The sequence below is a fragment of the Balaenoptera borealis genome (assembly GCF_965194805.1).
Source record: "Balaenoptera borealis genome assembly, chromosome: 3".
In the NCBI taxonomy this organism is placed as follows: Eukaryota; Metazoa; Chordata; class Mammalia; order Artiodactyla; family Balaenopteridae; genus Balaenoptera; species Balaenoptera borealis.
The window spans coordinates 4,587,278-4,613,879 of record NC_138866.1 but is presented as its reverse complement, the minus strand read 5'-3'; the positions used below and the strand labels follow the sequence as shown (position 1 = coordinate 4,613,879).

At 50.7% G+C, this 26,602-nt stretch overlaps 1 protein-coding gene across 9 annotated transcripts in view; it reads left to right on the top strand.

Annotated features, from left to right (window-relative positions):
• Nucleotides 1-26,602, top strand: part of EVL (Enah/Vasp-like) — a 160,657-nt gene that overhangs the window by 96,953 nt on the left and 37,102 nt on the right. For all 9 annotated transcript variants that reach the window (XM_082387737.1, XM_082387736.1, XM_082387735.1 and 6 more), the window contains 2 exons: nt 3,497-3,665; nt 11,836-12,013. In XM_082387737.1, the coding sequence (XP_082243863.1) occupies nt 3,497-3,665; nt 11,836-12,013 (347 nt within the window). Of the gene's footprint in view, nt 1-3,496; nt 3,666-11,835; nt 12,014-26,602 lie in introns of those variants that run through there.

The following is a 26,602-nucleotide window of genomic DNA, read 5'->3' as shown; positions in this document are numbered from 1 at the left end:
ACTGGAGCAGAGCGACTGGGGTGGCACGGGGGCCTGTAGCTGCGTTGTGTGAATGGTGGATGGCAGAGCCAAGGCGTTCCCTCAGTTGTCCACTAGACCGGCAGAGCTGTCCAGAGCACCTTGGTACCTCTGCAGGGCAGGGAGTGGGCTGACCCTCAGAACAAGGACGACTCAGACCCTTCCACAACAAACAGACTGCTTTGGCGAGCGGAGTTCCCCGTTGCCAGCAGTTCCATTCAGGGGCTCGGCGTGCTCCTAGGGCTGCTTTAGGAGGCGTGCTGCGCTGAGCTGGAGAGGGACTCGGTCCTCTCCAGAGCTCTCTTCCCAGGGAGCAGCCATCCGGGCCCTGCTCTCTGCCGGGTTCTGGAGATAGTGGACAATGAGACCCCTGCGTCCCTGCCCTCAGGGAGCCTGCACCGTGCAGGCCGTGTTACTTTGGGTCTTCCAAAAGCAGACACCAAGACCCCCAGGACGGTTAGATACCAGAGATTTATCAGAAGGTCAGTGAAGGATGGAGGGAGCGGAGAGGCCCGGAGAGCCTCAGGCCAAGATGCAGGTCTGACGTCTGCAGGAGGAGAAGGGGCAAGAAGGACTGAGTAGGAAGCGTCTCAGCCCGCAGCACAGTTCCGAGAAAATTTGGGCCTGGCTGATGAGGAGGTTTCCCCTGGGGAGGAGCCCTGCGTGGGCCAGCTATCCCTGCCACCATTTAGTCACTGGCGGAGAGTGGCCCAGAGAACGTGGCCTCTGTGCAGACGTGGTGGGCGTCCAGAGGGCAGCAGCTGGGACCACTGGTCAGCTCTGCTGCAGAACAGGCTCGTTGGAAGGTGATCAGAAGGGCGGCACTCCACGGCCTTCACACAGGGACTCTACCACACGCTTCCTTCCTGGTTGGCTCCCACAGAGGCATCGCAAGGGCTTCTGTGTCACACGCCAGTAAGCGCTACGCCTGGGATTTTGGCTCAGGTCCCTCTGACTTAATCGAGTCTGTGCTTTGTTACCTCACCCTGTGCTGCATCTCAGGATCTCTCCCAGCTCCTGAGCCAGCATTCAGAGCACACACCTACTTGCCCACTGGCACCGTGAGCGCCTAAGTGCGTGAGTAGCACTAAGTGACACAACTGAGCCCAGAACTTGATTAGTAATTAGTTTATGTTGGTGTGGGACTCTGACTTGATCTGAACCAAGGTCTGTCTGATTCTGTGTACAGTTTACTCTGATTCCTACGTTCGACGTCATGAGGACAGGGCCCCAAAGACTCAGCTAGGGGAGCGGCAACCCCTCCTAATATTCTCGTAGAAGATACATGGTTTCAGGCTGCAGAGCTCAGAGAAGGCAAAGCACAGTGCCGTGTTTGGTTTTCTTTTTGTTTTTCTTTTTTCTCCCTGCCAGTATGATATGGCTGTCTTCTGGGGAAGCCCATGCCTGCTCGGGTTATCACTGATTTCCCCTTAGTTATTTTTTATTTATTTATTTTTTTAAAGGAATTCCTTTATTTTTATTATTTATTTATTTAATTATTTTTGGCTGTGTTGGGTCTTCGTTTCTGTGCGAGGGCTTTCTCTAGTTGCGGCACGCGGGGGCCACTCTTCATCGCGGTGCGCTGGCCTCTCAACTATCGTGGCCTCTCTTGTTGCGGAGCACAGGCTCCAGACGCGCAGGCTCAGCAGTTGTGGCTCACGGGCCTAGTTGCTCCACGGCATGTGGGATCTTCCCAGACCAGGGCTCGAGCCCGTGTCCCCTGCATTGGCAGGCAGATTCTCAACCACTGCGCCACCAGGGAAGCCCCTCCCCTTAATTATTTGTTGAATGAATAATGAATGATGAGAAAAAAGATGTAGCACAATTGCACAACAAAACCCATATAATTCACTCCCAATACATGTGTCCACAGAAAGAGCCTCAGCACAGGGCTTGGACAGCTGACGTCCAGTGTACCCCAGACTCCTGCACCCTAGGGCAGAGCTGAGGGGCCAGCAGAAGGATTGAGACGGAGCAGCGCAGGCCTTTGGAGTGGGTCTGAGAGCGCTGGCACGTGAAATCTTAGCTGGACAGCCATCAAGTGTACCTAGGGATTCGTGTAACGTGAAGTGAGGGAATATGTACGGACAGGTTTGTGTGTGCACATACCCAGAATTGTTGTTAAGATAGTAATAATCTGTACATGGCTCCTCCACCGTCTTGGAGTCGTAGGGGAGCCGGGTCCCGGGGAAGCTCAGCCCGCGAGAGCCCTCAGGCAGGCTGCCTAGGCCAAGGTGAGGTTTCCAGGTCCCTGAGGGCCAATCTCCTAAATACCATCATTTTGTCACCTGGTAACCACTGGGACTGGGGAGAGGGAACTTCTTCGAATATTTGGTTTCCCTGCCTTCTTAGATATGGTGAAGGGAACAGACTGAGACTTTCTCCTGACTGCCTGGTCTCATCATCATGATTATCACAATTACACACACTTTCACTTCTTTATAAATTGGCGCCGACTAGCTGGGCTTTAACTTTCCGTTTCTAATTCTTCAGCCTCCCTTTCCGCTAACAGCCACTCCTCGCTGCTGTTGGTGTGCCCACCTTTGACAGCCACGTCTTACCTTTTTAATTGGGGGATTCTAATATACTAGAGACTGAGAAAGTAAATGTTTAAGTTTATTAGGCTTATATGTAAATGAAGAGGCCGGTGGGCTCTGGGAGACTTGCCCTGAGTGCTGTGGCGGGAGTTGCAGTGTGCTGACTTCAGTGATGACTTATCTTCTCTCTCCGGGTGCTTCTTTTGCTTCTTCCCTGGTTTTCTGTCATATGCTGAACAGGGGAATTTGCTTGGAAATGTCTCCATTGAAGCAGGGTGAACCATCTATTTATTTTGATTTTCATCACTCTGTTCTTTAGAGGATCACCTAATCATGTTATTGTCTACATAGCTTGTGTGAAGCCACACTATCGTACTATCATAAATTGAGCATTTTGTTGGATGTTATGGAGAATATTATCTATATCATGTATTCTAGAGTCAGACAGAACTGGTTGGAAATCCCAGATAAAATCGCTGAGTACCTATGTGAATTTGTATAAATCTTTCCAAGTCTCTGAGCCACTCTTTTGTCATCTACAAAATGGGGGTAATAAATGGCTGCTTAGTAAGTTGCAAAACTTACGTGCTTTAGTGCATTGTCTTATTTAACACCATGCCTGGAATATTGTGGACAGTTGGCAAATTATAGCTGTAATTCCTTTCTAGTTCAAGCACCTTTTCCACTGAAAGTGAAGCTGGGAGTCTCTTCCATGCTATCAAAAACTTTGGCATAGAACCTCCTGTCCACTCCCCCTGGTCTTTGGAGAGTCAAAACGTATCGCCTCACAGAGCAGCCCTTCCACAGACAGTTGGAAGCTCTGGCAACTAGGAAGTTCCTTTGTGTCAAGCGGCAGTTGGCCTCTGTTTCAGAAAAGGACAAAGCCAGCATCCATCCCTTGTAACTGAGGCTGACGCTTAACGTTTTCTCTTGGTCTGCAGTGAACAGAGTATCTGCCAAGCCCGGGCTTCCGTGATGGTCTACGATGACACCAGTAAGAAGTGGGTGCCAATCAAACCTGGCCAGCAGGGATTCAGCCGGATCAACATCTACCACAACACTGCCAGCAACACCTTCCGAGTCGTTGGGGTCAAGCTTCAGGATCAGCAGGTGAGTGCTGGGGTGACAGGCCGTCCACACACACGCCTCACACACATACACACCTCACACACATACACGCCTCACACACATACACACACACCTCACACACATCTCACACACACACCTCACACACATACACACCTCACACACATACACACCTCACACACACCTCACACACACACACACCTCACACACATACACACACACCTCACACACACACCTCACACACACACCTCACACACACCTCACACACATACACACCTCACACACATACACACCTCACACACACACACCTCACACACACACACCTCACACACATACACACCTCACACACACACCTCACACACCTCACACACCTCACTCACACCTCACACATACACACACACCTCACACACATACACACACCTCACACTTCACACACACATACACACCTCACACACATGCCTCACACACATACACACACCGCACACACACCTCACACACCACACACACACACCTCACACACACACCTCACACACACCTCACACACACCTCACACACACACCTCACACACCCCTCACACACACACACCTCACACACACACACCTCACACACATACACACCTCACACACACACACCTCACACACACAAAAGCTCACACACCCCTCACACACACACACCTCACACACACACACACACACATACACACATACACACACACTGGTGAAAAACGGTCAGAGAACAGCAAGGTCACGATGTAGAGTCAAAGGTCTGGGTTCAGAGTCTGGCTCTGTATTCTCATACTCCAAGGTGTAAGACCTTGAGCAAATTATCTTTTCTGAACTTCATTTTTCACAGCTGTCTTACACAGGCAGTGATCCACACCCTGCCTACCTCACTGTGTTATTGTCATATTAGAATATAAATAAAATAATAGATGTGAAACAGCTTTGAAAAATATATCGTACGAATGTGTTAGTATTATTCTCTGCCTGCGTACCCGTAAGTAATATAGCTGTGAAGATTTTTGGTCCACCAACCCCCTAAGTCTTACTTTGGGGGGAATATCAAGATGATTTAAAGAATCTGGGATCATTCATCTCCCTAATAGTACATCCTGGACAAATCAGATGAGATAGTTTGTGAGTGTATCTGGTAGGTACCTGTGCCAATAAGTACAAGGTAAGTCCACCTATGTCCGGGGTAGTCGTGTACACGTAACTCAGAGTGGTCTGACGTGACGTGGACTGAAATAGAGACGTGGAGAAAGGGCTCTTGTGGCTTTGCCACGGCGATTTCGTTAGGGCTTCAGGCTCTCTCTCCAGCTCTCTTCTGAGAGGTGGACGAGGACACTTTTCAGCAGGGAAATCAGCAGATCTGTAGTTCAGCATTTGTGAACACCTCTGCCTTAAGTAGGCAGCCTTTGTCAGTCAGCCCATGGCTGAGCTGAGCAGCAGGTTTGCTGCTGTCTTTGCAAGAACCATCGTGTTCGCAAATAGAAAAGAGAGAACAGAAACTCAGGACTCTGTTTTCAGTGTGTTGCCTGTTGAATGGGTTTCTGCTTTTGCCAAAATAGTCCTATTAAATTTCAGGTTCCTGTGGCTAAAAGGTCCCCACTTCGGAACCCCTCATCAAAGATGGTCCTTCTGACCTGGAACTCTGGGTACCTTCAGGGGCATCCCTGTCCCTTGTCGAGGAGCCTTACGGGTAGGCAGGTTATTCTAAAAACCTTCTAGAAGCTGCTTCCCTGTTCTTCTAGCTCACTGATTCCAGCTCTGCCTTTCAGAGGCACACTGCACCACATACTGCAGGATTTATAACACCTTTAGCCCCACCTATAGCGACAGCCAAAAACATCTCACACATTTCCGTAACACCCATGGATGGGGACAGCCAGGGCAGTTCCACCCTGGTACTCGCCTTTGACATAAGGCCCATTATCTCATGCAGTTCCTGAATCACAGTGGGTGCTCCCTAAGTGGCTGCTTTTATTATGACAAGTTTTCCATTCTCTTCGTGCCTCTTGGTTGCCCGGCAGGGCACACTAGGAAGATACCATGGTGTGTGGGAACCAACGTGAACCTTGTTCTCGGAAGCCTCAGCTTCCTTCGGAGGGAAGCACATGTTGGGGCTCATTCAGGAGGAGACCTTTCCCGCATTCAGGGAGGGACTGGCGGCAGTCCTCAGTGATCTCCTGGGGAAACTCAGGGAGACTCTGTTGCCTCTAACTTAGAGACCTTCTGGGACCTGATGGAGACGTTACCAACATAGCCTTCCAGTTGGCATTACACGTTCGTCAGACGGGCTCCTGGAACATGGTTGCAACTCTGCCCAGCGGGGTGGGACACATGAGCCAGGAACACAAAAGAGATTCTTCAGTAAACCAAGGTATTAGAGAAAGTGGCAGGAAACCTGGTCCGTCATAACTTTTATGGAGAAAATATGGATTTTCACAGGTCTCATTTCCAGTCAGTATGGATTACAAGGTCAAACATCTTAAGAGAGACAGAGATTCCTGGTCTTAAAACCAGAGGGGGATGTCTTACATGTTCAGTGCTCTCTGTGGCTTACAGAGCACTCTTCATGTTTGTTATTTCAGTCCCCCAGTAACCCCATGAGGATAATGGTGTAAGAATTCTCTCCCCCGTTTTGCTAAATAGGTGGACATAAAACCAGGTCATCATTTGTGGGGAAAAGGACTGGTAAGTTATAGTATCATTAGCCAAGGTCTAACCTGAATCTCACATTGAAGGTGAAGAAACCAAAAGATGTTTGGTTGAGAATGAGTTATGGCCACTAAAAATGTTAGTGAGTCTCAGGCTGAATTAATAGAAGTAGAGGTCCAGAAGGAGGGATATTACAGTCCTGCTCTGCTCTGCACTGGTTGTACTTTACCATGAATGTTGGGACCAAATCTGAGTGCCGTAAATGGAATCTGTAAGGAGGAGGGCGTCCAAACTGGTGAGAGGTCTGAAAGCAGCATTAATATGTGGAACAGTTGAAGAAGTAGCAAGAGATATTTACTTGGAGGAGAGAAAAACTGAAAGGGGCATGGCCACAGTTTGACTCAAAACCCTCTGCTCAGTCCATGCACCTAGTACAGTAGTTGTGTTCAGAGCAGTCGTAGACCCTTGTGGGCTGTGTCTAGGCTAGCAGACACAGCACTCGGTGAGCAGCCTTTATAACTCTGTGCTCTAGGTGTAGGTGGATCAGAAATGGTAACCCAAGAGCTGCAGTCGGAGGAGAGGCCAGCCATGTGCAGCAAAGAACCCAGAGAACTTCTGGAACAGCTGTATCCCACTCTCCCAATCCAATATCCGAAAATCTCTAAAAGTAGAGAATCGATTTCTGAGGCTTTAGAGGTTAGAGCTAGGACCAGAGAAGGAATTATGGGAAGAAAGATTGCAGCTCATTATGCTGGCAGTCAGAAGCAGCACGAAGTCCTAGGCTGCAGGCTTGGATTCTAAATTCAGTTCTACCATTACTTACCTTGTAACCTTGGACAAATCACTTATTCTCCCTGGGCCTCAGTTTTCCCACCTGTAAAAAGGGAGGACTGAGTCAGACGTTCTCTCTGGTCTCTGAGTTCCTTACGCCACACTGTTCCTAGAGTCTGGCCAGGCATCCACCTCCCCCAGTTCCCGCTCCCTCGAAGTCCCCCTCCAGGAACATAGCCAACCAGAGATTTCAAATCTTAGGATTCTTTTTTTTTTTAAATTTATTTATTTATTTTTATATTTTTTGGCTGTGTTGGGTCTTCGTTTCTGTGCAAGGGCTTTCTCTAGTTGCGGCAAGCGGGGGCCACTCTTCATCGCGGTGCGCGGGCCTCTCACTATCGCGGCCTCTCTTGTTGCGGAGCGCAGGCTCAGTAGTTGTGGCTCACGGGCCTGGTTACTCCGCGGCATGTGGGATCCTCCCAGACCAGGGCTCGAACCCATGTCCCCTGCATTGGCAGGCAGATTCTCAACCACTGCGCCACCAGGGAAGCCCCAAATCTTAGGATTCTAAATCTCACTTCCCCAGATCATCCCCTCAAGTACCTGGAGAGAGTATGTGATACACTGAAGAGTCTTCTTTTATCTTGCTTCGGTATCCCTCAACCATTCTTGATAGGAGGTGGTTTCCAGACCTTCTTCCATTTGAAACACATCCCTCTGGCTTGCTCTAGTTTGTTAATGTCCACTGAAAGTGCAGCACCAAAACCACACAAACACAGACCTTCTGGTATAGACTTAACCACGCAGAAAGGAAGAGGGTCTTATCTCCCTCATTCTGGTCACTGTACCGCTATTATTGTGCCCTCTCCTCTGAAGAGCTGTGTTAACCACAAGTCACTATGCTTCTTATCATGCATGTAGCCACAAAACCTCCAGCCCTTTTTCTGACGATCTAGAGCTAAACCCAGAGAGAGAACCACCGAGGAACCTGGGTATAGATCTGGCCAAAACTGCAGTGTCAGTATGTAACAGCTAAGTTAAGAAACAGTTGTGTTTCTTTAGCTAATTTAGTACATGTGCTTCTCTCCCTCCGTCTCTCTCACTTGCTCGCTCTTTTTTCACTATCGGACAATCCAAACCTACCGTCCACCTGGCTGAGACTTGGGAAGAAGCTCTTGTGGATATTGACCATATTTGCTGTCCTCTGGCCTTACTTTATCCAACAGCACAGCAGGATGGAGCAGTAAAGGAGAGTTCTCATCTTAGCGCCCCAGCCAGCACACAGGGTGTCTTGGCCATGTCCCTTTGCATCTCCGAATCTTTTCCTGATCTCTCCTTCCTGACCGGGGGCGGAGGGGGGGGGGGCGGGGGGGGGGACAATAGACTGAGTTATCTCCACTTCAGGTCACAAAACCCTAGAGCCTCAAAGCCAGAGGAGACCCGAGAAATCATCTTGTACCTCTCCTAAAGCAGAATCTTTCCATTGTATCACTAACAGCAGGCCATCCAGCCTTATCTAGACTCTGCTTGCATATTTCCATCTCTGAGGACCTTAATATTTCTCAGTTAACACTTGTTGACAACCTATGTGCTAGCAGCTGTGTTAAGTGGTTTCATATGCATAATTTCTCCCCCACCCTTCCCTACCCCCCCTCCACCACCTCTGACAACCATCAATCTGTTCTCTGTATCCATGAGCTTTTTTTTTTTTTTTTTAAGATTCCACCTACAACATAGATCATATGGTTTTTGTCTTTCTCTGTCTGACTTCTTTCCCTTAGCATAATGCCCTTGAGATCCATCCATGTTGTCACAAATGGCTAGATTTCATTCTTTTTTATGGCTGAGTAATATTCCATTGTGTATATACCACAGTTTCTTAATCTGTTCATACATCAGTGGACACTTAGGTTATTTCCATATCTTGGCTATTGTAAATAATGCTGCCATGAACATGGGGGCGCATATATGTTTCTGATTTAGTGTTTACATTTTCTTCGGGTAAATACCCAAAAGTGGAATTGCAGGATCATGTGATAGTTCTATTTTTAACTTTAAGGAACCTCTATACTGTTTTCTGTAGTGGCTGCACCAATTTGCATTCCCACTGACAGTGCACAAGGGTTCCTTTTTCTGCATATCCTTGCCAACACTTTATTTCTTGTCTTTTTTTTTTTTTTTTTGTCTGTGTTGGGTCTTCGTTTCTGTGCGAGGGCTTTCTCCAGTTGTGGCGAGCAGGGGTCACTCTTCATCGTGGTGCGCAGGCCTCTCACCGTCGCGGCCTGTCCCGTTGCGGAGCACAGGCTCCAGACGCGCAGGCTCAGTAGTTGTGGCTCACGGGCCTAGTCGCTCTGTGGCGTGTGGGATCTTCCCAGACCAGGGCTCGAACCCGTGTCCCCTGCATTGGCAGGCAGACTCCCAACCACTGCGCCACCAGGGAAGCCCTTATTTCTTGTCTTTTTGATAGCAGCCGTTCTGACATGTGTGAGATGATATCTCCTTGTGGGTTTGATTTGCATTTCCCTGATCATTAATAATGTTGAGCATCTTTTCTTGTATCTGTTAGCCATCTGTATGTCTTCTTTAGATAAATATCTATTCAGATCTTCTGCCCATTTCTTTATTGGGTTGTTTTTTTTGCTATTGAGCAATACAGGTTCTTTATATATTTTAGATATTAGTCCCTTATCAGATATATGTTTTGCAAACACTTTCTCCCATTCAGTAGATTGCCTTTTCATTCTGTTGATGGCTTCCTTTGCTATACAGAAGCTTTTTAGTTTGATTTAGTCCCACTTGTTTATTTTTGCTTTTGTCACTTTTGTTTTTGGTATCAGATTCAAAACATCATCACCAAGGCCTATGTCAAGGAGCTTACCACTTATATTTTCTTCTAGGGGCTTTATGGTTTCAGGTCACAAGTATGTGGAGATTAAACAACATGCTATGGAAGTGGGTTGAAGGAGAAATCAAAAGAGAAATTTTAAAAGTACTTGGAGACAAATGAAAATGGAAGTATAACATAACAGAATTTGTGGGATGCAGCAAAAGCAGTTCTGCATTCTACTGCTAAGTTCATAGCAGTCAGTGCCTACCTCAAGAAACAAGAAAAGTCACAAACAACCTAACTTTACACCCCAGGGAACTGGAAAAAGATGAACAAAAGAAACCCAAAGTTAGTAGAAGGAAGGAAATGACAAAGATGAGAGCAGAAATCAATGAAATAGGACTTCCCTGGTGGCGCAGTGGTTAAGAATCCACCTGCCAGTGCAGGGAACACAGGTTTGAGCCCTGATCCGGGAAGATCCCACATGCCGCGGAGCAACAAAGCCTGTGTGCCACAACTACTGAGCCTGAGCTCTAGAGCCCGTGAGCCACAACTGCTGAGCCCACGTGCCACAACTACTGAAGCCCACGCGCCTAGCACCCGCGCTCCACCACAAGAGAAGCCACTGCAGTGAGAAGCCTGCGCACTGCAATGAAGAGTAGCCCCCGCTCGCCACAACTAGAGAAAGCCCACGTGCAGCAACGAAGACCCAACGCAGCCAAGAAAGAAAGAAAGAAAGGAGGGAGGGAGGGTGGGGAAAGAAAGGAGGGAGGGAGGGGAGGGAGGAAGGAAGGAAGGAAGGAGGTGATCATTTAAAAAAAGAAGAAATCAATGAAATAGAGACTAAAAAGAGAATAGAAAAGATCAAGGAAACTAAGAGCTGATTCTTTGAAAATGTAAACGAAACTGACAAGCCTTCAGCCAGACTCACCAAGGAAAAGAAAGCGGACTCTGTGCTCATGTTAGAATGTCCACACCACCCAAAGCAATCAACAGATTCAATGCAATCCCTATCAAAATGCCACAGAACTAGAACAATAATCCTAAAATTTGTATGGAACTACAAAAGACCCCAAATGGCGAAAGCAATCTTGAGAAAGAAGAACAAAGCTGGAGGCGTCACACTCCCTCATTTCAAACTGTATTACTGTAATTTTAGTATAGTAATTAAAAACTACAGTAAATAAAAAGCATGATATTGGCATAAAAACAGACACAAAAATCAACGGAACAGAATAGAGAACCCAGTAATAAACCCATGCAGATATTGTTTTATTAATTTATGACAAAGGAGTCAGGAGCATATAGTGGGGAAAGGAACAGTCTCTTCAATAAATGGTGTTGAGAAAACTGAATAGCCACATGCAAAAGAATGGATAGTTGTCCTTTTAACTAATAATCCATTTATTAATGCATTCTAAGTATTAGACACTATGCAGAGGGCTATGGGAGGCATAAATATGAAGTAGAAAAGACTCTTGCCCTTAAGGATCTTTATATCTAGAAGTCTCCATAAGATATGTGTCACAATGTGACCTTTGCAGTAACCCCATTAGGTCAGTAGAGCCAGGATCATTATCCCCATTTTATGACTGGCGAAACTGAGCCCCAGAGAAGTGCGGTGCCGCCTAGGGTGACACGGCTGGGAGGCAGGGCCAGGACCAGGACCCAGGGAACCTGACTCCCAGCTTAGGGCTCTCATGTGGAGGTCACAACCACACTCTTTGTTAGTTAAATGAAATAACTGTTTTTCAAACCCTCACTGTTGTATAGATCATGTTGGAAAGCTGCCTGGTCGTGCTTTCTCCTTCTTCTGATCCCATCCCCCTGTCCTCTTGTAGCCCCAGGGGACACAATATCCTTGCCCTACACAGCTCCCTCCAGCTCACTTACCTTTTATTTATTTACATGTATTTCTCTCTCTTTTCCCTTTCAGGTTGTGATCAATTATTCAATCGTGAAAGGGCTGAAGTACAATCAGGCAACGCCAACCTTCCACCAGTGGCGAGATGCCCGCCAGGTCTATGGTTTAAACTTTGCAAGTAAGGAAGAGGCGACCACGTTCTCCAATGCCATGCTGTTTGCCCTGAACATCATGAATTCCCAAGAAGGAGGTAAGCGGGGCTCTGTCTTGGCCTGGTGCCTAGACCTTCTCTCGTTCTACCTCTGCCCTCCTACAGTTCTGGCTTCCTGGGTGTCCTTGCCCTGCAGCTGTGCCGAGCTGATGCTTTGTGGGTTCTCAGAGAAACCCACTGCCTGACTCTGGGTTTAAAGCTATGTTAGCAATTTGAAGGAGGAGAGAGTGGCATTTATATCTTTTTTGCCCTTGGTGAGATACAGATTTGTACTGTGTTCCTAGAGCCGAGTATCCAGATGCGTTTTACATTTGTCATCCTAATTCCGTATTCTAGACACATGTTTGGCAGAGATCGGAGGGAGCAAGCAAAAATGTATTCTTGTATTCAATTATGCATATGTTTAGCACACTTTGACTAAACATTTACTGAGTGTTAGAAACTGACTAGACAGAATAGGTAAGAAATGGGTAGATGGAGTCCTTTCCCTCAAGGCACTTGGTATCTTGGAGTAGACGGATTCACGAACTGCTAACTGTAACGTGTTGTGATAAGTGTGCTGATAAGGTATGAGCAGGGCAGGGACTTCGGGAACACAGGAAGGGAAATAAGGGACTGCCCATCTGGACTGCCAAGGGAGGCTTTGAGCGGGTGGTGACATTTGAGCTGGAGTTTTGAAGGGCAAAGAGGTGAGAGTGGGCATCCCAGGCAGAGGGAACAGCAAATACGAAGGCACATGGGCCTGAAAGTCCAGCACATGCTGGGAAAGAGAACACTGCAGTGTCTCTGCAGACTGCGGTGCCGATAGGAAAGAGATTGGTTGTGAAATTAGAAGGGTGGCACGGATTGCACAGTGAAAGGCTCCAACTTGGAAGACTTGGGGTGTAGACAATGGGCTGGGGGCAGCGAGTGGCGCTAGCAAAAGCTTCTGTGCAGGGCAGGTAAAGCAAAGGAGCAAAAACACACGTGGCTGTTCTCCGAAGTTTGTAGTGTTAGCTTCAGAGGGAGGTCAGAGGCCTTCCAGGATGTTGGCATCTTGGTGGCCACAGAGACAGTCTTGCACTTTGCCGGAGATCTTACCTTGGTAGGGCGTGGTAGTGAGGAACTGGGCCTCGGGGTGCCCTGCTGGCCTTGAGTACCGGTCATTTTTCTGGGCTTCAGTTTCCTTAGCCATAAGATGGGAGATATGTGGTTGTTTCTACGTTTAAATGAACTCGAATGTATGTTCGCAGGCTGCCTGACACGTATTAATCACCCAGTATTAGTATTTGTGGGCATTATTACTGTCATTGCTGCTGTTGCTACTGCTGCCAGAATTGGGGTGGGAAGTGGAGAGACATAGTACTTGGAACCTGGAGGGAGATGGCTTTTAAATATCTATTGTGCCTGACAGGTTGGAGCTTTGGGACCCAATTTAAACCCTAGGAGAATTTTTTTAAGAAAATAAAGAACATGTTTTGAGTATGCTTCCCGCAGGTCGTACACAGAACCAGTAGTTGTAGAGTTCTGTCCCCACTGTGAAAAGGCCCCAAGGTTTGTGGATCTTCTGCTGAGAACTGGGGGTGCGCGGTGAGGAACCACAGCGGTGTGAGTGATGAGTGCAGGGCCTGCCTGCAACATTGTAGGCACCAAAGAACCGCTTAGTCAGCTGTCTTTTTTTCCACCCAAGAGCCTTGAGCTTCGTGGTAGAGTGAGCTGAGTTTAAGGTTTCCGATCCGAGCTGCCTCACTTGCCCCGGGATGTGGGAGTTAAGCTTTATTTGATCTGTACATAGAGATACATTAAGGGGCCAAAAAAAAAAAGACGGTTTTAATTTATTCAGATGACTGACGCAAAGCAAATACTAGTTATTTTTTTAACTTCACCATAGAATCACAAGGAAATCAGCTAATCCAACCCTCATTTTCAGATAAGAAACGTGTGACCTAGTATGAAGAAATAACTTCCCGGTGCCAGGTAGTAACTCAGATTCAGAACCCCGACCTCCTGCGTCTCCTCTGGGTTGAACGGATGTCTTTGTTGGGGTAGGGGGTGGATATGTGCTCACGAGGTGACAGTGGCCTGACTTGAAACTTTCATCATGAACGGTAGTCGCCCGTCCCGGTTCCACGGCCTTTGGTGGAGGGGAGACCCTGGGCCCACTGAGGAGGAAGCGTTTTCTTCACCTGGGGTGTAGCCCACTGTACCGTACAGAAACCTGAAGTGTGAGCTCGATGAGCTTGTACAAATGCATATGCAGAACCCCTGCCAGGCCCTGCCAGGCCCTGCCAGGGACCACATCCCTCTGCCCCCTCCCAGGAAAACCAGGATGTCAAGTCCTGTGACAACAGAGCACTCTTACCTGTGTTCGAACTTCGTGTAAATGGATCACGTAGTGTGTACTTCGGGGCCTGATTTCTGTCCCTCGACATTACGTCTGAGAGACCCGCCCCTGGACCCATGTGTCTCTGCAGCCGGCTCTGTCACTGTGGAGTGCCGCTCCACGATACGGCTACCACCCTGACCTGTAGTTCAGGCCTCAGGGTGCGGGCAGGACACAGGCAGCCTCTCCACCAGCTACCACAGGAGGCCTCTGCTGCAGGACAGTTGTGAGCCTTCTGTCAAATCCCCTCTGTATTGGCAAATTGTGTTCTACCCTCCTCGGCGGGAGGCCGTTTGCAGTGCAGTGGACCCTTGAACCAACACGGCTTTGAACCAAGTGGCCCACTGACAGTGGCTTCTTTTCCATGAATGCGTCTCCGGCCCTACATGATCCGCAGTTGGTCGCATCTGCGGGTGCGGAGCCGTGGGCGTGGAGGCCGGCTGTGCAGTTACACGCAGGTTTTCACCCGTGCAGACTCAGAGCCCGACCGCCACGTTGTTCAGGGGTCAAGTGTAGTGAGAAAAGCATGTGTTCAGAGGCAGTGAGATCTTCTATTAAGTCTTTGCTCTGCCACCTGTGGCCTTGGGGTAATAAACCCTACTTCCTAGGACTGTCATGAAGGTTAAATTTTAAATGTTTATAGAGTACTTAGTGTACAGTGCCTGGTGTGTGATAAGAGCGTGAATAATACTGGTTCTTTCCCCTTTGGTCCTGTTGCATTTGCTTATCTTCTGTAGGCTTCAGCATCCTTATTTGTAAAATGGGGTCATAAGTCCCACTTACAGAGTTGTGGAGAGGATTCAGTTGCCCGGCATGGGGCCTGGCACCTCGTGATGCCCGCCTCTGCTCCTTCCTCTCCTCAGTGGCATGTCCTGTCCTGTGCTAGGCATCTGGGGCTTGGGCCATCGGATCGTGGACTTTCTGAGACTCAGGGTCTCATCAGCATTTCCCACCTCCCCCTCATGCGTGAGCGACACTAGTGTGGCCTCCTGGGGTCCAACAAACCTGGCAGACACAAGATGCTTAGATACAAACCTGAAAGCAAAGCAGAGCAAATCGTGGCCGCCCAGTCTTCACACCCCTTTCTCTTACCTGATTCTCGCCACAGCCCTGGGAAGCGAGTCCCCAGACAACATCGCTGGGTTAGGAGGCCGGGGCTCAAGAGGGGAAAGGGGCTTCCCTGGATGTACACGCAGGACTTGACCCGCTCTCGCAGTTTGCACTCTCTGTGTGCTGAGGACAGGCCACGACTCTGTTCTTTCTTTGTTCCTTCCTGCCTGTCACCCTGGTGAAACCCATTGTTCAGCCAGAGTTCACAGTTTAGTGGCCTTATAAAGGCAGCTGCTTCTATATGCTTCCATGTGAGCCTGCTTCTGACCTTAAACAGGTCATTTCTCTGGGGGCCCCAGTTTCCCCATCTCTGAAAGGAGGGATACAGACTTGATCCAGCTCTCTACAGGTCCTTCTAGCCCTAATGGTTTAGGTTTTATGTATATTGTCTGGACAGAGTGAATGCTAGCTCACTGCTTACAGATGTGGTCACTGTGGCCGATGCTAGAAGCAGGAAAAACCCTGTGAAGAAACCGGACGGAAGAATGTCCTTCTTTACTTCCCAAAGGACTTAGCACGTCCGGGAGGCAGCGTCCCTCATCATCCACAGTCCTTGTTTATAACTGAAAAATAGAAAATACAGACAAGCAAACAAAAAGTTACCTCTGATCCTAAAACCCAGAGATGACTGCTCTTAACACTTATGTAGCCTTCCAGAGTTTTCTGTGTTCACATATGACTGAAGAGCTATTCCCCAGAAATAGTCTGTATGTACTGTCTTGTACGCTCTTCTCACTTGGCACTATGGTACGCATGTCCTTCTGTGCCAAGGAAGTCGGATCTCCTCACCATTTAAGTGGCCAGAGTGTTGCACTGAGTACCATATAGAGATGTTACTACAGTTTAACCAGCCTTCGGCTTGTAAGTAAGTTGTCCCCATTTTTCACTACTACATTCGTGTAACAGAGGGCTGACTCTCTTGTATGTTTGTATGTTAATTTGTATGTATGCTTTGTGTCTTATGTTCATCTTTACACACTTGTCCAGTTATATCTTGGGATATTTCTGAGTCAAACAATACACTTCTAAAGCTTTGACGTATCTTGCTGAATACACCTTCTGGAATGAGAGTACTAGTTTGTACTGTGTCCAGCCCAGTTGATGGTCACCCACTGCTGAGACTGCACCAGGACCAGGCCTTAGTACTCCTGTAATCTTAGCAAACACAAGAGAAGGGAAAACGTATCATTTTAATTTGCTTTTTTGTTTACTAGTATGATGACCATTTTTCATGTGCTAATTTGAGATTTCATTTTTCCCATTATTTTCAGCAGTAGCTTTAATTAAGTGCAGTACAACACAGAGGGCTGCAAACCTCCTGCGCCTTTAGTCACGTCTGCATAATTTCCCACTCCCAAAGCAGGTGCGTCCTCTGATGACCAAGAGAACTTCTATTTCCTTTGGCAAATGAGTGGTGGCAGTCTGCTCTCATGTAGCGTGTTTCAGGCTCATGACAGATAATAAATACACCTCCCTCACCCGGCTGCTGTGAAGTAGTGTTACGTCATCTGTATCTTAGGAGTCGTTGTTATTCATGCTCGTCTGCATAGACGTAGAAGAAAACATTCACTTTCATTCTCTTTCATTCCCTGGAACTTTACTTCTGCTGGAGGAACTTCTTTCTGTTTAGAATCTAGAATCATGTCAGTAGGTCAAAGAGATTCCTTGGCTATTCCTTCATTTGGCTTCTTAAAGCAGGGAGCGGGTCTAGGAGTTAGAGGACCTAGCTGTTTCGAGCTCTCAGGTGTCTGGGTGCCTGTTTGAGAAAGCGTTTCCCTGAATGATTCACTCGGTAACGTGAAAAAGAAAAACGGCTGTTTTGTTGGAAAAGCAAATGTGTAGGTAAATAATTCCCTCATTGACCTATATTTAGAAATAAATTTAAAGATGGGAAGGATCTTAGAGATACTTAGCCAAGTTTTTTTTTTCCCAAAAAAACTGGGGTTTTTTTTTGTTTTTTTGTTTTGATATTTGGAGCTACTTCTCTGGTTGAAGGGGAAGGACGGAGGGTAGCTGGCCTCCCCAAGGGCTCTGTGGCGGCTCCGGAGAGCACAGACCTCAGCGGGTCGTGCCAGCACCCGGCCCGTGCACCTGCTGCCGCACCCCGTGGCCTCCCGTCTCGGGCAGCTACAGCCAGCACCCTCGGCCCTGCACATCCCCTCTGCCGGGATACTTACGTGTTTTACTCACAACACCTCTGTGGGGCCTGCTTCCCCGCCACCTTACTGGTTCTACTGGTGGTAGGACTGGTGTAGCCTTAGTCACCAGCCATTCTCCAGGACCAGAGCCGGTCACCAGCCATTCTCCAGGACCAGAGCCGGAGAGGCACACAGGGAGCTCAGGAGATGCGTGTGAGAAGCAGCGGCCTTTGTGACCTTCTGAATCTCAGGAGCCAAGTTCTGTTCTTCTGGGCTAGGCCTCAGGAGGCCTGGCTCTGGTCCCAGCTCCGCTCCTCACGTGTGCCCTTGATCGGCGCAGTGACCTCCGTGGGCCTCAGTTTCCTTGTCTGAAACATGCAGTGCTGGTTGTCCTCCAAGGTCCCTCCAGGCCAGAGGCCCCCAGAGCCCTTTGTGTGTGCTGCCCTGTCGGCTCCGGGGAGGAAGAGGCCATGGTGGCCGGGAGGTTAGCAGGCCTGGGTGCTGCTCGCCTACATGCAGCCTGGGCAAATCACCTCCCGTTTCTGTGCCTCGGTTTCTCCATCTGTAAGATGGGCGGATTCTGAGGCATTCAGCGCAGCACGGCGCATGAAAGGCTGTGATGGCGACCAGCCAAGCCCCGTCCGACTAAGGAAGAGGCTCCCCCAGCACAGCGTCTGGGTTCCCCGGGAAACTCCGCCCTTGGTGGGAAGAGCCTGGCCTGGAGGTCGGGCATCTGGTTGTTGGCCAGCTCGGCCGCCGCCTCGCCTGTGGCTTCAGGCGTGTCTCCTCTGCTGTGCGGCGGGCGTCGGTGCTTAGGCTGGACTAGTCAGGTGGTTCTAACAGGGACAGTGTGGGAGCGGAGAGGATGCGTTTGGTGGCCGGTGGACAGAGGGCCAGGAGCGCTGGACGCATCACAGTGTGATGGGCAGCCCCGCACGATCACGTATCGTCCTGCGTGTCCCACCAAACACGTGGAGGCGAGGAACTGAATCATCTGAGCCAGAACTTTACTGTGTTGTAAGAAAAAGCACTCCTTTTTTTATTTTAATTAAGTTATTTATTTATATTTGGCTGTGTCGGGTCTTTGTTGCTGCGCGCGGGCTTTCTCTAGTTACAGCGAGCGGGGGCTGCTCTTCATTGTGGTGTGCGGGCTTCTCATCGCGGTGGCTTCTCTTGTTGTGGAGCACAGACTCTAGGTGTGCGGACTTCTGTAGTCGTGGCACGTGGGCTCAGTAGTTGTGGCGCGCACGCTCAGTAGTTGTGGCGCACGGGCTTTAGTTGCTCCGCAGCATGTGGGATCTTCCCAGACCAGGGCTCGAACCCGTGTCCGCTGCATTGGCAGGCGGGTTCTTAACCACTGCGCCACCAGGGAAGCCCCTCCTTTTTTTTTAATACCAGTTTTAGTATGTGCTGAATTTTCTAGGAATGCAGCCACCACGTGCTTCAAAAGGAAATTGTGCTTTAGTTTTTTGTAACTTTACCAAGAATTGTTTTCTCTTTTGGAAAATCTTATCTCCAGCATTATCGCTGGTGAGATACACACACAGCACCGCATTATTGAAACCGCTTATGTCAGTAGTGGTCACTGTGTGTCTGGGGGTGGTGCCAGCATCTGACTGACGATGTCTCCTACTGTAGTTGTCTGAGCTTTTACGTGGTGCAGTGCTGTCTTATTATTGGTTACTTCTTTCTCTTCTCTCCTTTATTATTTTTTTCTAATTAATGTAGGTAGGTTATATAATCTTTGAATTTCACTTCAGTATAATACAGGGAGCGTTATAAAATGTTTGCCATAAAAAGGGGCCATTGAGTCTGAAAGGAAGGGCTAGAAGTTCTGTAAAAACGAGACAAGTTCTGTCTTCGTCACGTCTGTTATCTCCTTGGATCGTCACCTAACGGTGCCGGCTGGATAAGGGAGGCTGGGTTCCGGACACTGTTCCGCTTCTCCTCCAGAGACAAGCAGGAGAGGCAGCGGGGCCCCCGGGAGGGGGAGGGGGGCGGGGAATGTACATTTTGGAGCCAGGGTACCGCGGTGTGAAGGAGAGCCGCGCGTTCCTCCCGCCTCTCCTCCGAGCACGCCTCTGCTCCGGCACCGCGTCCCTCCGACGGCGCACCAGGCGGTCCAGACACTGCCTGCCTGCAGGCAGCGTCCCACAGGCTACGGGCTCAGCCCCAAAAGACCGCCCCCACCCCCTTCAGGAGCCAGTCACCTGTGCTTCTGACCAACAGGCCATGAGTCAGAGGGGCCTGTGACCTCCTCAGGTTCAATTAATTTGCTAGAGTGGCTCACAGAACTCAGAGAAATGTCTGACTTACTAGATTACCGACCAGTGTATTAGAAAAGGATGGAACTCTGGAACAGCCAGATGGACGAGATGCACGGGGCAAGGCGTGTGGGACGGGCCCAGAGCTTCTGTGCCCTCTCTGGGCAGCACGCTCCCCAGTCTCCACATGTTCACCAACCCAGGATCTCCGAACCCCATCCTTTTGGGTTTTTTATGGAGGTTTCATTACATAGGCCATAGGTGATTGAACCCAATCTCTAGCCAGTCTGCCCTCCGTAGAGGTCGAGGGCGTGGGGACTGAAAGTTCCCGCCCTCTAATCAAAAGTCGCTGCATTAACATCACCTCACGGGTGGTTGAAAGGGCCTGTTAGGAGTAACAGAATACACCCATTTCACCTCCATGCCCTGCAGCTGTTTCAGGAAGTGAGAAGAAGACTAAATGTTATCACGAAAGATGCCCCTTTGGCTCCTATTTAGGAAATTACAAGGGTTTTAGGAGCTATGTGCCGGGAACAGTGTACGAAGACCAAATATACATTTCTTATTATAAATTACAATATCACCCTTGGGTTCGAATTTCTGCTGCTCACAAGCAGTGTGACCCTGACAAGTCACTTCATCTGTAAAATGGATGTAATAATACCATTGATGGCTGGAGGATCACCCAGCACAATTCCTGTGTGACACCTGTGCCTGTAGGTGTCCAGTAAGTAAAACTTGTCTCCTCCAGGCTTCTGCTGTCCTCCCCCTCACAGGCACTGCTGCTCCTTGTCAGCAGATAAGCGCTCTTTCATTAAACTGGGTTCTCTCAGAGCTTCCCGCAGTCACTGTCTAGTTGTCTTTCCTTGTTCCTGAAGGGTAGGGCCCTGGTGGCACCGGATGCAAGGCCCCAGGCTGATGGCCTCTAGCCATCTGGTGGGAGTGGGCTTTTGAGAATAATCTTCCCCCTCCAAGCCTCCACTGGTGTGGAGGACAGATGCTGGAGGCCCGGCCGGCACTGATGTGGGACCAGAGAAGGGCTTAGACATCAGGAAGCTGGGCTTCCGTTTTGCAGCTGGGACCCAGTGAGGGGAGGGACTTGGGCGGGTTGCACAGCACATCGGGGCGGAGCTGGCACCTGTGCCCAAGGCTCCTCCCGATGTCCCACTGTCACGCCCACTCCTTCCTAAAGAAGGATTTTCCCTGGGACCCAGACCCAGGGTGGGGCTAGGAAGAGAGCTGAGGAGCCTGGAAGGCGGGGCTCGGGAGGGCTTGAGAGCTTGGCTTTGTCCGTGTTCTCTCCAGTGACATCCCGTCCGACCCTCCCAGTGGGCAGAGCAATGCTGTCCTGCAGCTCACTCTCCCACGGCTTCACCTTCTTACTGTCAACTCACAACAGAGTGGGAAGACCCCAAACCAAAACTGAGGGTCCCCTCCTCCATTCCCGCTAAGACCCCAAGAAACTCTTCAGATCAGAAGATGCGGCAACCCTCAACTCATCCCAGAGTCATAGACGCTCCCAGTAGGTCACCAGCAGCGCTGAGGGGAGGGGGCCAACGTCATGTGCATGTGACCGAGCCTGAGTGTGCCGGGAAGAGTGGAAGAGACGGCCCAGAGGGCCCCCCACGGCATGTTGGGCCTTTCGCACAGACCGCCAGGGTCTGGGGCCCAAGAATGCTTCAAGCAGGAGACCGTGACAGCCAGCGCTGGAGGCGGGAGCCCGTTTCCCCAGAACCTTAGGGCTTCTGGAGCCCCCGGAGGGGTGCCGGGAGGACCTGTGTCCCAGTGCCTGGGCTTCTGGAGCCCCCGGAGGGGTGCCGGGAAGACCTGTGTCCCAGTGCCTGGGCTTCTGGGGCACCCGGAGGGGTGCCGGGAGGACCTGTGTCCCAGTGCCTGGGCTTCTGGGGCACCCGGAGGGGTGCCGGCAGGACCTGTGTCCCAGTGCCTGGGCTTCTGGGGCCCCCGCAGGGGTGCCGGCAGGACCTGTGTCCCAGTGCCTGGGCTTCTGGGGCCCCCGGAGGGGTGCCGGCAGGACCTGTGTCCCAGTGCCTGGGCTTCTGGGGCCCCCGGAGGGGTGCCGGGAGGACCTGTGTCCCAGTGCCTGGGCTTCTGGGGCACCCGGAGGGGTGCCGGCAGGACCTGTGTCCCAGTGCCTGGGCTTCTGGACCCCCCCGGTGGGGTGCCGGGAGGACCTGTGTCCCAGTGCCTGGGCTTCTGGAGCCCCCGCAGGGGTGCCCGGCAGGACCTGTGTCCCAGTGCCTGGGCTTCTGGGGCGGGACCGTGAAGTTGCATTCACAGGGGAGAGGCCAGGAGCAGCCCTGCTGCTGTAGGCTGTCAGACCTTGGGCAGGACTCCTCCCAGCCTCAGCTTCTTCATCTGTAAAATGGGGTGGTCAGGCCTACCTCAGATGAGATCATGGGTGTACAGCAAAGCATGGTGCTGGTGGCAGGAGTTCTGAAGACTCGCTGGCTTGTCACGAGCAGGAGGTAACACCTCAGAGCATCTACTCCGTGTGGGAGTATGGCTTTCCTTTAAAGGCCTTGGGCTCAGGATTAGATGCAGGAATGCCTCAGAATGTTAAAAGCTGCTGTTGGCGCTGGGCAGGGAGGGGAACAGGAGCTTGCCTGGTCAAAGACAACTTTGCTTACAGTTTGGGGGTTGAATGCAGTGAATTTCACACTGTCTATGTTGTGGAGTTCCAGGGGTTCACCAGGCATGTCCTGCCATCACCCTGATAACAACCAGAATAGTTCCACTTTATCTTTTGGGACTCTGCAAAAAAGGAGAAGGAACACCTGGTAGCTTGGTGCAAATCCACGCAGGGTGAGTTAAAGCACGTCTCTCAGAACATAGCGGTGTGGCCTTTTGTTAACCTGGTTTGCTTGTGATAACATCATTCGTTGGTACATTTCAAGCTGGTGCTGGTGATAGATGTTCCCCCAGCCTTTCCAATGTCCTTAACTGCTGCAGCGTCAGCTCCCATGGGAGGGCGCCCAGGCCAGGGGCCTCTCCTGAAGAGTGGGGCCCAGAGCCGTTGCCGCTCACTGCCCCACCTCCCGGCTTGGGAGAGCCGGGGCTGGATTCTGCTTTTCATAAACCTTTTTTCTTCTTAAAATTACCTGCTTTTTTCTCCTAAGGAAAAAAGCTGTCTTCACCTCCCTCCTGCGGAGGCCGTGGGCACTTTCTACCCCCGACAGAGGGTCACTGAGGACACCCGCTCCCTGAGGCTCCGCGTCCTCTCCTGCCTGCCCCCTGGTGGCCGCTTCCTGCGCACCAGACACCAGGGGCGTCCTACCACCCGCACCCACAGTGACTCACCAGGGCGCCTTCCCCAGACCACCCCCCCAGCGTGCCCTGCTGTCCCTACACTTCCAAGCCCCACTCCTTCTGTGGGACCCTGGCTCTGCAGACGAAGCCGTTTCCGGCCACCGTGGCAGGATGTCCCGCTCCTTCCCCGCACTCCCACGGTGCTTCATTTATGCCTCCTTCACGGGGGTTAATGCCACCTAGCATGTCATATTGTCCTCAGCATGTGACTTCGGTCAGGCTGGGAAGTCAGAAAGTGTCCTGTTTGTCTCTGGACCCTCAAAAACCAGCACACTGTCTAACTGACAAGCTCTGGCTGCATCCATACGGGTGAGGGGGGCAAACCAAGACCCGGGGACTTGCCGGTCTTGAGACCTCCAGCCCCATATTGCGATCGCACTGGATGGCCTATCCTGACGCGGGCATGCGCCGGGCCCGACCACAAACCCCAGCCTCACATGTGGTGTGTTGTCCTCACGCTTCGTGCTTGGGCTGCGAGCCGCAAGGCTCCCCTCCCCTCCCCTCCCCTCCCCTCCCCTCCAGGGGCCTCCTCCTGCTCTCAACACGTGGTCATCCACTTGGTTTGAGCTCGCTATTTGCTCATCTAGACTGTGAGCCCGTTGAGGGCAGGAGCCCCGAAGAAGGGCCAACACGTCCCAGGTGTTTGGACAGTAGGTGAGCTCGCTGGTGTGGTCACACATCTGTCTGTCTGTCCCTCACGTGGCCTGATGCTTCCTGCCATCACGCCATCCTCTGCAGACTAAGACGACGTTCCTGGACCAGCACCACTTCTGGAACTGGGCGCGAGGCGAGGGGTGCTATCTGTGACTGAGGGACATGGCACATAGAATTGTCTCACACAGAAATCGCACCCGTCACCTTGGCCCGCCTAGCAGCACCCTGAACCGAGGAATACGCCTTCCCCAGCCAGCAGCCGTGTTCTCACCGACCTCCAGCTCTTTGTGGCCCTGGGGTACAGGTGTATCGGACGTGGAGTCAGGCAGATCTGGGTTCGGGCACTGCTCGTGCCAACGGTGTGCCCTTGGGCAAGTCACTTCACATTTCTGAGACTCAGTTTCTCCATCTGTACAATGGGTTTACCACACCTACCTCACAGGGTTGTTGTGAGGATAACATGAGATGATGTTTGTGCAAGTATTTTATCACCTGTAAATTACTATAACAATTCGAAGTTACTTTTTTTTTTTTTTTTTTTTAATATTTGAAAAGTTAACTAACATATCAACTCCTGTGGTGATGCCTTGGGAGACACAGGGAGGCTGGGCTGCTTGGACTGGGATGGTGAGTTCAAGTCAAGGGTCCAAGGAGAGGCTGTGCCTGACCCTTGGGGTCCCCTCTGCACCTTGGCAGTACTTTGTAGCCTTCTTGGGGCCCCTAATTTCTGAGCATCCCAGCAGCAGCCTGCTGCCGTCATTGTCTTCCTTTAAAGCACTGCTGGTTTGTGTGTAGCTCCCATCCCGGAGAAGGAGGACCTCCTTCCACCAGCCCCAGAGTCATCTTCCTAATGCTAATGGGAGGATTTCTTTGGGGCGTTTCGTTTTCCTTAGATCTGGCCTGGGCACCACATGCTCAGTCGGGGCTTGAGCTCGTGAATGGTCCATTATGGATGCCCGCCTCTCCGGTGCCCACCAAGCACATCTCGGGTTGGGTCGTGGTGAGCAGCCTGTGGTCAGCACAGCGGCTGACAGATGACACAGACTCTGGGGGCAGAGGACAGAGTGCCACGCCCGTGCTCCAGGCCCTGTCACACAAGAGCCTGTGAAACCTTGAGCAAGCCGTTTCCTCACCCCGAGCCTCAGTTTCCTCATCTTTAAAGGTGGTTATAATAACCGCCTACAAAGTTGCTGTGAGACTCAGATGATACCATAAGTGGGAATGTGACTTGCAAGCTGTAAAGCACCCTAAGAATGCAAATTGTCACGCTTGGCCCTGGAGCACCCCATCCCAGGACACTGTCTGAGATCTCAGCCCTCAGAAACGGCCAGCGTCCTCAGTGGTGTGGGAAGAAACAGTGACATGCCCGGGGGCTGGCCCACATGCTTCTCAAGGAAAGGAACATGTCTTTTGTTGTACCTGTCCCACCTGGTCTCAGTGGGTCTCCTGGCATCCTCCTGAGACTGTCAGGGACAGGTTAGGAATTCCTGTCCCCACTTTAAGGCTGAAGAAACGAAGGCTCACAGCAGTGATTCGCCAAAGGCTACACTAGTGAGTGACAGAGCCCAAGTCTCCGATTCAAAGTCCAGGCCTTTGCCCAGTGAGCCAGATGGCCTGTCAAAGAGACCCCAGTCAGCTGGTGGCCTCCACACTTTCTAAATCATAACCCAGCTTGATCACGGGTTGATTATTATGGGCATTTAACCTGGCCCATCTTTATAGCGAAATGCCTACTTCTTCTGAAATAAGTCAAAACTTAATGAGCATCCATTTCTTTTCTCTCAGTTAGCATACTTAATATCTTTCCTAAAGAATGATAATTTCCAGGTCAGCCTTCTGCCAACTTTAGCTCATATTGGATAAGAGCCAGCTCAAATATTTTAGTAAGTGACCATCCCAGGGACGCAGAAAGCCAGGTGCTGAACTTGGATGCAACTTGCAGCTTCTAGAGTGAACAGGGTGTGAGCATTTGAGGCCCTGCCCCCCACCTGCTTGTCAGCTGCCTGCCTGCATTCATCATTTATTCATTCAACAAACGACTGGGCTTTCACAGTGGACACCTACTTGATTTGCCTGCTTCTGCGCTTAGTCTGTTCTCCACGCACAAGCAGATTGATCTTTCCACGTCTAGGTCAAGCCAGGTCAACCCTTGCTCAGGACTCTCCAGAGACTTACAGTCTTACCCAGAATCAAATCCAAACCCTGACCGAGGCCTGCGTGAACCTCCCTGGCCCTGGCTGCCTTGCTCATTCACTTCCACCCCACTCTCTACCTCACCCGCTTACTTCCGATCACAGCGGCCTCCTGGTCGCCCCCCGATTGTGCCACACGTGCCCCTTCACCCCGGTGTCCCTTCTGCCTGGAATGCTCTTCCCTCCGAGTAACCCATGGCTCACATGACACCTCGTCAGGGAGGCAGGACCCACACACCTGCCCCTTCAGCTCTTCCTGCTGTGTTCCTCCTGTTACGTGCTCCCGTGTTGCCTGTCTTTCCTCTCGAGAACCAAGGGCCCAGGGGAGCGGTTTGTGTCCACGGCTGTATCCCCAGTGCTGTGCACAGTGACGTTTGTGTGATGGATGAAGAACCAGGCATATCCCAGGCCTGTTCTGTTCTGGGCCGTGCACCAGCACACAGAGAGGCCCAAGACACGGTTCCCACGTCTGCAGAGCTCAGTCAGGCAGAGAAGAGGGACTTGACAGTACAGTGTGGCCAGTGCGGGGACAGAGGGAAGTATAAGTCCAGGGCCTCGGGAGCCTGAGATGCAGGGACAGG